The 13,662-nt window shown below is 36.1% G+C and overlaps 1 protein-coding gene across 1 annotated transcript in view; it reads right to left on the bottom strand.

Annotated features, from left to right (window-relative positions):
• Positions 1-5,078: 5,078 nt before the first annotated feature.
• znf518a.L (zinc finger protein 518A L homeolog) overlaps positions 5,079-13,662 on the bottom strand; it is a 14,132-nt gene continuing 5,548 nt past the window's right edge. Inside the window, exons 2-3 of the mRNA XM_018225199.2 lie at positions 10,560-10,622; positions 5,079-10,009 (exon numbers count right to left, since the gene is read on the bottom strand). Of these exons, the coding sequence (XP_018080688.1) occupies positions 5,792-9,946 (4,155 nt within the window). The 5' untranslated portion in view covers positions 9,947-10,009; positions 10,560-10,622 and the 3' untranslated portion in view covers positions 5,079-5,791. The remainder of the gene's footprint in view (positions 10,010-10,559; positions 10,623-13,662) is intronic.

The following is a 13,662-nucleotide window of genomic DNA, read 5'->3' as shown; positions in this document are numbered from 1 at the left end:
ACAAACTTACATTTGAATTGGGAGATGTGTGAATTGAATTGGGAATCTACCCATCACAGTTATCGGTTTCATCAAAAAGTATGAATAAATGCCATTTTCTATGCTGAAATCCAACTGTAGTTCTTCTCTTTCTGCATCATTTGAAATACTGGCAGGGAAGGAGGGACTAAACTTCTCCACATCTTACAGACAGCATGCAGGAACTACATAACCCACAATGCGTTGCACTGTGACATTCCATTCCTTATTGAAATCACGTGTGCAGGGAATTGTGGGGTTTGAGAATGCAGGCTAAGGACAGCTGGCTGATCCAAAGTAACATTAGTCAGCCAGCTCAGCAAAGTAGTCAGACAGATCAGCAGGAGAGCAGGGGGCTAGGCTTATTGCAAAGTTGCTTGAAATTATGTTTACTTTTCAAAAAGCTTAAGTTATGTTTGTGTGGAGTTACCCTTTAATAAATCTGCCCCTAAGAGAAAAGATTATAAAAGAAAGCAAAAACAAAAATCCATTTCTAATTAAAATTGACCTCAACATTATGTCTATTGCTTTGAGGTTACAAAGGTACAGTGTCCCCGTCTCATGTAGTGCAAGGTAGCTTAATTTTTTTCATTCATTCCTCTGGATCACCACAATAAACATATGCATATTTTCCCATTTCACTACTACAGGCATTGGATCGTTTATCCGGAAAACCATTATCCAGAAAGCTCTGAATTACGGGAAGGCCGTATCCCATAGGCTCCATTTTAATCAAATGATTTTAAATTTTAAAACGATTTCCTTTTTCTCTGTAATAATAAAACAGTACCTTGTATTTGATCCTAAAATATAAATGCTTTTATCAGTTCAATTGTGTTCATAAATAGACTTTTTTTCCCAATATCTTTCCATTTTTCTTATTTAATTTTTCACAATTTTTCCAAAACTGAAATTGAAAGTGTTCCCGTCTCTGGTGTTTCAGTCTGGTATCGCCGTAATCCAGGTGTAGGTTGTGAACAGTTACACTTTGCTACATTTAATCAATACCTTTCTCAGCATCTATGGAAAATTAGCAACTATTATATTCATTTTATCAACCTTTTTAATGAAACGCAAGGGCTTAGCAGGTACAAAGATAAGAAATGTATCAATTTAGAACAGTTTCCAGTCGCCGATCCCTCCAGAGCGGATTTAGAAAGACATAAAAGGTGAAAAATTAAATTTTGATTATTATAAAAAAAAGTCACAAATACAAAATAAAAAGTAAGGGTTCGAGGTAACCCACATTGAGACCAAACGTGGGCATTTCCAGACACAAATTTGGTATAAAAGTGTGTGAACTTTGAAACTACATTTTTTACGTGGACTTTTCCTACATTATTGCTGCACAGCTATAGGGGGAGTTATTGCTTGGCTGTGTACTTTCACTTGCATGTTTTGTCTGTAATAAGCAGCATTCATCAGTGTAGTTGTACCTACATTGAAAAAAAGCTTTTTTTATCTATGTTAGAAAATAGAAAGTGATTGAAAAAAGTCTTTATTTTGGGGGAAAAAAGTGTTGGAAGGTGAACAATCCCTTTAATTCTTACTGGCAACAAAACAATCCTATTGGGTTTAATTAATGTATAATGATATTTTGTAGACTTCAAATATGGAGATCCAGATTATGGAAAGATCACTTATCCCGAAAGCCCAGGTCCCGAGCATTCTGGATAACAGGTCCCATACATTTACCAATAGGTGAAGAAGTAACTGGTTGACTGTACAAGCTTTTAAATAAACTACTTTTGTGTTTATAACAATGCCGAGAACCTTTTAAAGAAAAGCATGATAAAACGTCATTATTCTTGTCACGTATTTACACAGCACCAACATGCACAATAAATGGATGTATTACTGAACACACAAATTTACAAACAAACCAGCCAATAACAGATACAAAAGGGCCCTACCCAAAAGAGCTTTCATTAAAGCAGTGCTTCTCAGTGTAAGGCAAGCCTTACTTGCAGTACTGTTATTGCTTGCGCCTTATTAATTTGCTGTATATACATGTCTTGTTTTGACTTTTGTAAACACACAATGGGTGTCTTTAACCCTAGTTGCATGAAAAACATTGTGGATCATTAGGCTCAGACACAATGTCAGGTAAATGCTTGCAACAGCAGTTGTGCAAAATTTTACTTCACCTTACACCTTTGTATACAAGGCCATAGATAACTCATGCATGCTAGCAGGCTTGTATTTCCAGCAAGTCTACTTACGTCAGGGTCCACCACATTCCTGTCACTTCACAAACCTTCAGAAACCACAAGAGAGCTTGCACGATAAGAAATTTATATATATATATATATATATATATATATATATATATATATATATATATATATATATATATATATATATATATATATATATATATATATATATATATATATATATATATATATATATATATAATCCTAAATTTAAGGTTTCATGATTTTATTACTTAAGCGACTGCAGGAAAAAATTAGTCATCTCCATATTTGTGTTAAAAGGGGAACAGAGCCACCAGCCGACGTATAGCCTGTTAATCCATTGTCACAGAAGACGTTTATTTTGCATTGCTGTCCACAACGCACAAGCAAATGGTGAAGAATAACCCCCAATTGCAATCAGAAGTTAATTTTAGTGTAAGTACACTCTTGACGTAACAAGAGAACCTTACAATTATGATGATACAAATGCTCATAAAGTGTCCATGGTTTCAGTAAGGATAAGGGTTTCCTTGAAAACAACCCTCTCCCCCAATAAAAAAGCCCCATGTACTATCCTAGATCGCCCCTCCCTGCTTCCTACTCTCAGTGCCCCTGGACAGCATGCTCAATTATTTATGCAGAGTAGCACAGCGGAGCTCATGGGCGCCATCTTCCAAGTCTTCGGTCTTCTTCAGATCCTCTTCCCCCTTCGGCAGTTTGGTGAACTTTTCAGCACATATGCAGATGGTAATATCGGACTGTTCAAACTGGGCATGCACTAAATACAGCATTACCTTACCAAAAACCCGGAAGATGGTGGCCATGAATGCTCCAATGCGCTACTCTGCATAAATAAGTGAGCACTATGCTGGTAGGAAGCAGGGAGGGAGGGTAGTAGATAAGGCTTTTTTGGGGAGGGTAGTTCTCCTTTAAGAACACATCTATAAGATCTCCTCACCATTGTAGTTTGCTCAGGCCGGCCTTGTTTTCATGCCATACTGTTTTTCCTACAATGTTTTCTTAGCTGGACCACTGGAAATCCCCACTGCAAAAATCTTCCCCCACAAGAAATTACTTCGGATCAAATCCCTACAAAAGCAGATTGCCCCATTCAGTAACGTTGCACTAAGGAAGGATTACCATAATGCTAATACTGATACCAGGGTATAGCAGAAAGGAAAATTTACAGGGGCATGAGCAAGAATTTAATGGCACACTGTATTCTGCAAATAACCACAAATTTGAAATTATGGTTTCACAGCAAAAATAAACGCTCAGAACTCGTTCTTCTTAATGGTACATACCCCACGCAGCTAGAACACTCAGGCATGCAAGCCAAGTCCTAACCGGAGTCTGGGGTTAGTTCACCTTCAGCAGAAATCAGTTCTAGTTTTTTGTAGTATACAAAGACTCTAGTATGCCTAACTTATGTGCCTTTGAGAACCAGATTTCAAAACATACCATTAAAGGAGAACTAAACCCCCAAACTAATGAAAACCCCTACACCCTATAGTCCCCCTCCCTGATCCCCCCACACACACACACACACAGGTGTTAATACCTGTACATGCCCCTAAGTTTTTTAATTACCCTTCAATGCAGAGTCAGCGCAGTGGAGCTCATTGGAGCCATCTTTGGGAGTCTTCAGTATGTAAGCGGACTATTGGCGCATGCCTAATTGTAGCAATTTTCCGGTCCCGAACAACGCCGACAGCCACGGAAATTGATGCGTTTGAGGTTAGCTATTTTTAAAAATTAAAAAAAGAAAAAACCAAGAACCTAGAACATCAGTTTGCTTGAATTATACAGATACACCCCCTATTGTCAATAAAACTCAAGAGGAAAAAACATTTTTTCTTTTGCAGCAATTTTTATCTATCAAAAAAAAAAAAAAGTGATCCCAAATGTTAATAAAATATGTTTTGATATCTGGATCTCATGGGGAAAATGTCTTTGTTACCTTTTGAAATGATCATTGAGGCAAATCCACTTATGTAGCCAGATAGCAATTATCTATGCACCACCGTTTTGGCAGCTATGATTAACATTCAGCTACTGTGCATTTAAAATAAAATGTTATCTGGTAGGTATGGTTCACAATAAAAAAAAAAATTATATTATTATATATATATATATATATATATATATATATATATATATATATATATATATATATATATATATATATATATATATATATATATATATATATATATATATATATATATATATATCTTTAAGGCCTATTTTTTTATGACTAAAGGGCATCCATCAGCTTGACTCCGGTGTGGAGTGGTTCCTAGTTGCCAAGTTCTAAAAGTAGCAAAAAGGACATACCTACTCATCCTCCTCCTCCTCCTACTACTACTACTGAGATATTGGGCCAAATGGTTAGACAATATCAGCTTTGATCATCAACATGGACCATTCATTAGGGATTAAACACACTTATAGCCTACCTTTCCTCATCACCCCTAAGACATGGTATTGGCAAAACAAAACAAATATAGGACTGTACAGAGCTAAGTGGGACCACAGAGAAGGCTACACAGGCATAAAGCTAAAGCTGATCAAACTGTTCCAAATTTGTAAATGAATGGCCACCTTAATAATGGTAGGCCAAGAGACTCACATATGAAGTCATAGTGAATTTAGTCAAGCACTTGCATCATGTATCGTACACCAGAAAAATAAATAAGGTACTGTTAAATTATTTACATTTTCTGAGAATAAAAACATTACATATGATTTAAAAAAAATAAGTGCATAAAGTTATGTTAGCATATCTTAAAGATGAAAATTTACATGGCAATAGTTTGGTGATTGGTTATTGTGATGTGAAAGAAGATGTGTACACAACTATTCACGATGTAACACTTTTAATATTCATGGAAAAAGCTATATATAATGCATAATCTTGAAATATTCACAATCATGCTTTTTCTTTGTATTTACAAGTGACAAAATAAATGTTAATATGTTGTTTATTTAAACTTTTTTGTATAAAGAGAAAAAAAGTAGAATGATAATACCCATACTTAACACCTATAGAACTGGATGGGGTATAATGCTATCTAAACCTCTTCGGTAAGTGAAGAAAATGCTATACAGCATGAAAAATATCAACTTATGTGAGAATACAATTATGTATAAAAGGTTTTGTATTGACAATTTCTGTACATTTCCATATGTTGTCCCTGACTGTAAAAATACCTGCCAATTATAGAAAAGGGCAGCATCATTTTACTGTAAAATTAGGACATTCCACCACAGGCAAAGTCTGCAAATTCCAGTTATTTTCCAAATGAACCACTACCCTAGAGTAGAAACCAAGCACACACACATTGTTTGAATTTTGATATTGCAGTCACATAGGTTACGTTTATTTAAAAAAAAAAACTAAATAAAAAAATATTTTCAGACTATGACAAAGAGGAAAAAAACCTGAATATAACATGAAATGTTTCCATAACACCACCACCCAGTATCAGCTAGGGGATAGGTGCTGCCATTGAGAAACAAAATATATTCCTGATCCTGTTTAAAACATCCCATGATCAATGACAGAAAAATGATTAAAATAGAGTGTTCCAGTCTTTTGTTGCCTCCATTAGGTGCCTTTGCCCATGACCAACCCATTCATCCTGATTGTCAAATATCCTACCACAAAACCAGCAATGGAATTTTGTTTTGTTTTGATTTTCAGATGTGTTTTTTACAATCTTATAATTGTTTTTACTGGTTTTCTTTAATGTCAACTTGAGCACAAAACGTTCTTTTTCTGGGCTTATAGGCTTTGATCTCCTGCTACGTTTTCCGGTTAGCCCATCAGAAATTGCTTCTGCAGTACTGTTTAACTTTGAATCAAGAAAAGCCTCAAGTGTCCTTTTTGACAATGTCACTGTTAAAATGTGACTGCTGAATTTTGAGACTGTTCTCATTACATTTACTACTTCAGGAATATCTGCATCAGGGTGATTCAGCACAACAACAGGCTGATTCTGTTGAGGGTACGTCACCACTTGGCCGGCACTGAAAGGATACAATCTCAATGTCCGCACAATATCTTTAGGTGGTCTTGGTGTAGTAGGAATGTCTATTACAACATCACTTGTGTAATACACTTTCTCTTTACATTTTCTATGCAACATTTTCTTTCGTGGCAGCTCCGCAACATCATCAACTGATTTTTTCTTGGCAACCTTATTTTTGATATCGAAGTCTGCGGTGCAACTGCTAGAATCAGATGCTTTTCTTTTCAATGATCTGTTTCTGGTGTTCCATGTGTTTGCAATGCTTGGCTTGCACTTTAATGTATCTGCTGCACAGGGTTGCAAAAGCATCTGTTGACTGTTTGTGGAATACAAATGATCCTTAATTAAAGCAAAATTTGGTCTTGGCCTCAGAGACCAGTGGGAGTGTTCAGAGATACCCTGATGAGAAGTACTGCTAGCAGCATAGTTGTTCTCTGGAAATGTGGGGTTTTCAGCACTGGTATCCTCAATTTTAACTTTCACTAATGAATTACTTTTGCCGTTACTGGTAACAAATGAGGTTTCTTTTGCTTCTTCCATTTTCTTTGGTTGGATATTTCGGGGCGGGAAGTTCGCAAAAGTCTTTGATGGCTTGGTCGGAGCGGATTTTGGTAAAACATAGTTTAATAAGACGGCTTGTTTGCCATCAGGCAACAAAGCATAAACAGGTTGCTTTTGACCAGCCTCTGGATTTTTAACAGATTCCACATTCCCAGTTTTCCCTATTGAAGAATTTGAATTTATGCGATACTGAAGTAAATTCAAATTAATGGGAAGTTTATTTGCTGGAGCAGAACCAGAAATGATTTTACCAGGAAGGTTATTTACAGTAGTTCCAATGTCTTTTAATTCTGCATTCAACAAATATGGCGCAGCAGGACGCTGCAGTCTAGGAAGTGGCAATTTTCCTTGGTTATTTCCTGCAGTAGCAACAGGAGAAGCCATGGTCTGAGGATTTCCATTGGACACATTTCTAATCGTTCCAAATGGTCCATTGGTTAATGTTAATACCATTTTAGATTTTGCATTTACTGGGGTATTGGGGTTAATACAAGTGTTACTTTGAGGGGTAGGTTGACTTGCAGTCATTTTCAAGCCACTCTGATGGGTTGGCAAATTTGGAAGGAGCAATGCATTTGAAGTTGATGGTAATAAGACAGTGTTTGAATGAGGATAGCCTGCATTCTGTGGAGTTTTAACAACTCTGTAAGCAGGTGAGCTGCCAGCTGGCCGTGCTATTCCCAGCATTTTTTCTTTTGCCAGTTGCTGATTCACAATTGCATCTGAATGTGCTTTGAGTAGATCCCCAACTCTTGAGGGGTGTGATGTCTTGATGTCTAATGGAGAAGATGGTTGTCCTTGCCTAAAAGAGGAAGCAGAACCTTTCAATACATGGTCAGCACTTATTAGGCGAGGGTCAAATCGTGAAGCTACATTAGGTAACCTAGCAGATGTTGATGTACTGCTACCAGCAAGGGGATTTTTAGATGCACAGAGTCTGTCGTATAATGCTTTATTTTCCTGCAGCATGTTATGAAGGTAAGTACTTTTCACAAATGATGTAGATGCTGGAGCTCTATTTTGCAATGAGAACACAGATGTAATTCTTGGCATAAATGAGATATTGTCAGATTTATTATTTTTTTCCAATACAGTTGCTGGCTTGTCACGCATGTGTAAATTTCCACTTAAATAGTAATTTTGAGGCTTGATGTTAGTGTTTGTAAAGTTCAATCCACCAGTTCGGCTAGCTGCTAATGTATGCAATACTGAGTTTCTAATTTCGTTATTTTTAGTGTATAATGTTTTGGACAGTGCTAACCCACTATCACTGCTGTGCCGATGTCTTGGCAAATGTTGCATGTTAGGATTTAGATTTGAGGAGTTTGACATTCTACCCTGATGCATTGGCCCCGCAGCAAACCCATAGCCATGATTCCGTTCCGTTTGCATATGTTGTTGTTCATGAATACTGTATTCTTCAGGCTCTTCTTTAATGTTGCTTACACGGTCAGTACCAAAAGAAGAGTTAGGATTACTACTACTACCACATACTAAATCTTTCCGAAGGCTTTGCAAAAAAGCTTGGCTGGCAGCAGTCCCCTGTCTGATAAGGTTTGGTGCGGCATGTCTGATAGGATGTGATTCAGTTCTGGGCCTGAATGGAACACTCATTCTTTGCAAAGAAGCAACAGATGTAGGGCATGATATATTAGGTTTAAATGATGGTGCAGGTCTTTTGTCAACACCATTTGAGGACACCTCAAATGGCCTCAGACCATGGCCTTGAGGAGTCAAATTGCCCAGTGTTGGAGGTGGTGACTGTAGTGCTGCTCCCGATTGTTTATTTGAAGGTAGCAGTTTGATTACAATATTTTGTTTTCCATTCACCATCTTGTAACCCATGAATGTTGCACTGTAATTAGCTGGAACATTAATTTTATTGTTCTTTACCATTAGCACAGTTGGGCCATGAACTGCATTTTTTAAGACATTGGAGTTCATTTCTTCATTGTTGCATTTTATAGTTGTCACAGAAGATATGCCATCTTGCATCGTTTTATCCATATTATAGGTTGAAAGGGCACCCGTGGTGTGGCTTTTATCCATGGAATTATATTGCAACCCACTTGTACCCTGATCATCATCTTCATCATTCTCTATTTCACCACTGTTTTCTTCTTTTCTCCATAAACCCTTATCTGAAACATCGGGTTGGTACCTTTGCAATACAAGTTTTTGGCCAGCAGAAGTCTCCATTTGTCTATCACAACTTTCCTGCAAAAGTTCATCTTTTGTATGAATTTGTTCTCTGTGCCTGGCAAAAACATGTTTTACAATAAAGTCCTTCCTCATTGCACTGTAGTTGCAGTACTGACAACTAAATGGAAATAGTGCACTGTGGCCCTGAAGATGTTTTTGAAACTCTGTTTTTGAGAAGCTAATATGGTTACATTTTTGACAAGCATACTCAATTCCATTATGTCTGTGAATGTGCTGAACAAACGTGCCAACGTCTCTGGTAGAAAACTTGCATTTTGAGCAGTTAAAGTGGCCATTATTACAATGCATAACTGTAAAGTGCTTTGTCAAAGCCAGCAAAGTATATAAATAGTCATTATTGCAGAGCTCACATTTCACTAAAGCACTTCGATGAGTCTTTCGATGTTGTTTGAATGTCTGAAAATCATTAGCAGAAAAGTTACACATTTCACAAGGATATAAGGGCGATTCCCCATTATGCATAATGAGAAAGTGTTTTTGAAGGTCATTGGGACTGTATCTTATACCGTTGTTACATTTTTGGCAAAAGAAATGTAAAACCTTTGCGGATATATTTGCTACATCGTCATCCAGTTGAGGTTCTGATTTAATGACAGCTTTAAGATCTGCGGAACTGTCTAAATTACTTATGGTTCCTCTCCAGAATGACTTTCTTGCAGTCTGCTTTTTGCATGAGGCGTTTTGAGAGTTTTCTCCCTTTTCATTCAAAGTAGTTTCATTACCAGCTGTGTCTAATGCATTTTCTGGATCTTCATCAACATCATGTAAAACGCTTTCATTTACAGAAAATGATGACAGGGAGCTTGGGTCATTGGTATCGGAATCATGTTCGGCAAAATCCCACAAATCCTCTTTAGCGGGACCTGATTCCTCAGTTTCCACAGGCAAGTCCTTATTTGGTGATTTCATCATGTAAATTAAGATGAAATCAGCGATAGAGAGGATCCACCAGCGTGAAGTGTTACTTTAGTTAGCCTATGTGAAAGAGAAAAATACATATATAAAAAGGAAAATACAAGATTGCTTACAACATTTTCAAATATAAACAGCTTTAAATATAAAAGTGTTTCCTCAGTCAGCATTTTCCCCTGCTGCAAACATGTTATTGCGCCAATGTGTTACAGTTCTCCTTTAATAACCTCTGCATTCTAGCATTTACTAAAGGAAGCAATCAGTGCATTCAATCCGAGCATGCATACTCTGCAAAAGTTCCCTCTCTCTGCACCTTGAGGTCAATTAACATGCCACAGCTGCAGAAATATTATCAACATTTTTCTCAGTCTCACAAATATTCCAATTATGTAAGAATGAAGCCCCTATAGGTAACTAGAGGCTTTCCTAAAAGGACAATTATCACTGGCAGTTTCAAATACGAAGAGACAGATTTTCTTGGAGCACTATCATGGAATCATATATCACTCTATTAAACCAATATGCTGTCAGTTACAAATATATGGACGGATAATTAAAACTAAGCTTATAGTATAAAATATTTAATTTGTGTAAGCCCAAATTAATATCTCACCTCACTCAGTGAATGGCACTTTTTCTTGTCATAAATTGCTACAACATATGGAATATGCAGAACCTAAAAGAATAAACAGATTTTGTCAAAAAGGAAAAAGTGTGGGGAGTTTAGAGGCTGCAGACCGTAAATAAACAAAAGACAAAGCAATTATTAATAAATAAAAAGCAACAATATGCCCCCAAGTTAGGAGGTTGCCTCTTTTTTATTTTCACTTACGTTTCGTATTTATAAGTCTATTAGAAAAGTTTAGGAGTAAAACAAAGTATATAGCAAGGTATATAAAAGGTGGACATATATAATAAATTCTCCAAAGGGATCCCTATTTATAAAGAAATAAGGCTGATAAAAAAAAAAAAAAACACACCAGTGTTCACCTGACAAAGTTAAAGCTAGGTCATTGAACCCCATCTAACAGGTGATCCGGTTGATGCAAATTCATTATCCATGTATAGTTAAAATTTAAAATAATCTACCCATCTTCAAAAACAAAAACGTATTAAATATTTCCTGTGTGCGTTTCTTAGTTTGCATGCATTAGTATACCATATACAAATTGTAAGTACTTCAATTCCTGCAAAAATCATGCTGTGCTAATGAGATTACACCCCTGTGAGCTCAACCATACAGTACTTAATGAATTCCATCAGCTAATATGTATACAGGAAGTTATCAACATAGCTAAGCAAGAAAGAATTGTAAAACCTTTGAGCCCCAGCCACATTTGCTGTATTAAGTCGGTTCATTTGGTTTTGTACAACTGAGTAATAGTTTCATTAAATTTTATCTGTGCCTCTGTGGCCTCCCTGCACCTGTCTGCTACTGTAAATTTACTATAGATACCTCTCTCCTTCCTGTTCCCCGGGCACTTCATCTCCAGAATGTGTTCCTGCTTCGATGTACCCCCTCCCCTTGCCGTTGTACTTTTCAACTGTCTCCAGGCATCTGGCTAAAAGAGCTCAGTGCTAGGCCTCTGCAGAAAGCAACTTTACCCCTTCCATGAAAATATCTGGCAAACTATTTAACTAAAAAAACCTGATATATTGAAGTCCACATGGTAGGCAACTTCAGCAAGAAAGTTAGTTTCTTAACTTTAGCAAATACATTTATATAAAATGCAGATGATGTTTGGACATGTGTGAAACAGACATTAACCACTGTTTTTAAGTGAGAACGAAGATGGCAAGAATATTAAAAACAAAAAGTACAAACTGGATAGAAGGTGGTCCAGAAAAATTAACATTTTTCATTAATGTTTAACAGAAAATTAGTTGAACAGTGGCTGAAAAACTCGCAGCTAAGGCTGGTGGGTCAATATTCACTTGCCACCCGCCATTTCCATGAAAACAAATGAGTGCCATTTGCTGAATTCTTCTGGGGGAAAAAAATTATAAAAATGTGCACTTTTTTTTACCAACAATATATACCTCAATATCAAATAAGGTTGGAAAGAAATACACCTGCCATCTAGTTTAGTGATTTCACAGGTTTAAGTGAAAGATATTCTTCCAGGAACAATTGGTCAGCACATAAATAACCAAATTTTCCCCCCCCAAAAAAAATCAGTATGTAGCAAACATCTCAAAATAATTACAATGAGGTTTATACAATTTCGGGGAGATTAAAAGTTATTTAAAAATGTAAACTGAAATACAGTTCCAGTATTACTTTCACAAATTAGTTAAAAGAAAAACCTTTAAAAAAAAAAAAGGCACTTGCATTGACGGAAAAGGAGTCTAGGGATGATGCACTTTGATTCTCATTCTGCAGAGTTTTCTTGTTTTTCTTTAGTAGCACATTCCATATTAGCTTATCCTAGGTGCACGCCCAGGAGTTCTTTAATCTGTACAATATAGCAAATGTATTTTTGCTGGAATGCAGGTCATGCTTTCATGTGGCTGCAAGGCCCATAAACATCCCCTTGATGTTTTAAGAACAATTTGTATTCTTTGAAAAGCCTTGACTTTCATGAAATGATCAACTTGTAGGACCAATAGGATCTTTACCGCCTATATGGTGGGCCTAGCTTTTTACTTCAGGTTATATTTTTACTGATTGATCGCATTTCCATGGAGAAAAAAAAGAATAGAAAGAGAATAATGGCTTAGCGTTTTTATGATCACAAATAGTGATAAGCAAAATATTTTGGCCCAAAAATAACACCCATAGACTCCTGCGGGTGAAAAAAAATTGTTGTGCGTCAGATAAATGTGTCAATGCATCAAAAACAGGTTTTTTTGCCCATAGACCAATGCATTTTGTTTTTTTTTTTGCTATTTCATGAATTTCCGCCGAACCCATGCACTTGTAGAGAAACTATTGGCTCATAAAATACACTAATCTGCATTTGGTTGCAGTAATTGTTTTACCATCAGTAGTACAAAATCCTTTTTACAGGCATTTACACGTTTTTTTATTTTATTTAAGATGACAAAGTATCTACATCCTTTAATCCATTTAAATTCACACAAATGTTTTAATAAGGTACTACACACCCTGCTGTGATATATACAGGTATGGGACCCAATAACCAAAATGCACGAGACTTGGTGTTTTCCGGATAACAAATCTTTCCGCAATTTGGATCTTCATACCTTAAGTCTACTAGAAAATTATGTAAATAATTAAGTAAATAACCCCAATAGACTTGTTTTGCTTCCAATAAGGATTAATTATCTCTCAGTTTGGATCAAGTACAAGGTACTGTTTTATTATTAGAGAGAAAAAGGAAAATTTTTAAAAAATTTGGATTATTTGGATATAATGGAGTCTATAGGAGACAGCCTTTCTGTAATTCAGAGCTTTCTCGATAATGGATCCCATAACTGTACTACATTCACAGACTAAAAATGAAGCCACTGGTAAACTGCTTTGCTTTAACAAAGCAGTGATCATTTGAATATAGAAAGTTAATGTAAGTCAGTGAGAAAAATTAGTGATTCAGAAAACATCTCTGCAGAAAACAGCTTGTTAAATCTGAAAAGATTCACATTTTTTTCAAAGATTTTTTTTTAAATATTTTATTATATTAAGACTTTTCAACTGTAGGATTCTGTAGATTGAGTCAGTTTAAAATTAAATTCAGGCTTCCCATATTTAATTA

This window comes from Xenopus laevis, chromosome 7L, assembly GCF_017654675.1.
Source record: "Xenopus laevis strain J_2021 chromosome 7L, Xenopus_laevis_v10.1, whole genome shotgun sequence".
Classification (NCBI taxonomy): Eukaryota; Metazoa; Chordata; class Amphibia; order Anura; family Pipidae; genus Xenopus; species Xenopus laevis.
This window is presented reverse-complemented; position numbering and strand designations above follow the sequence as displayed.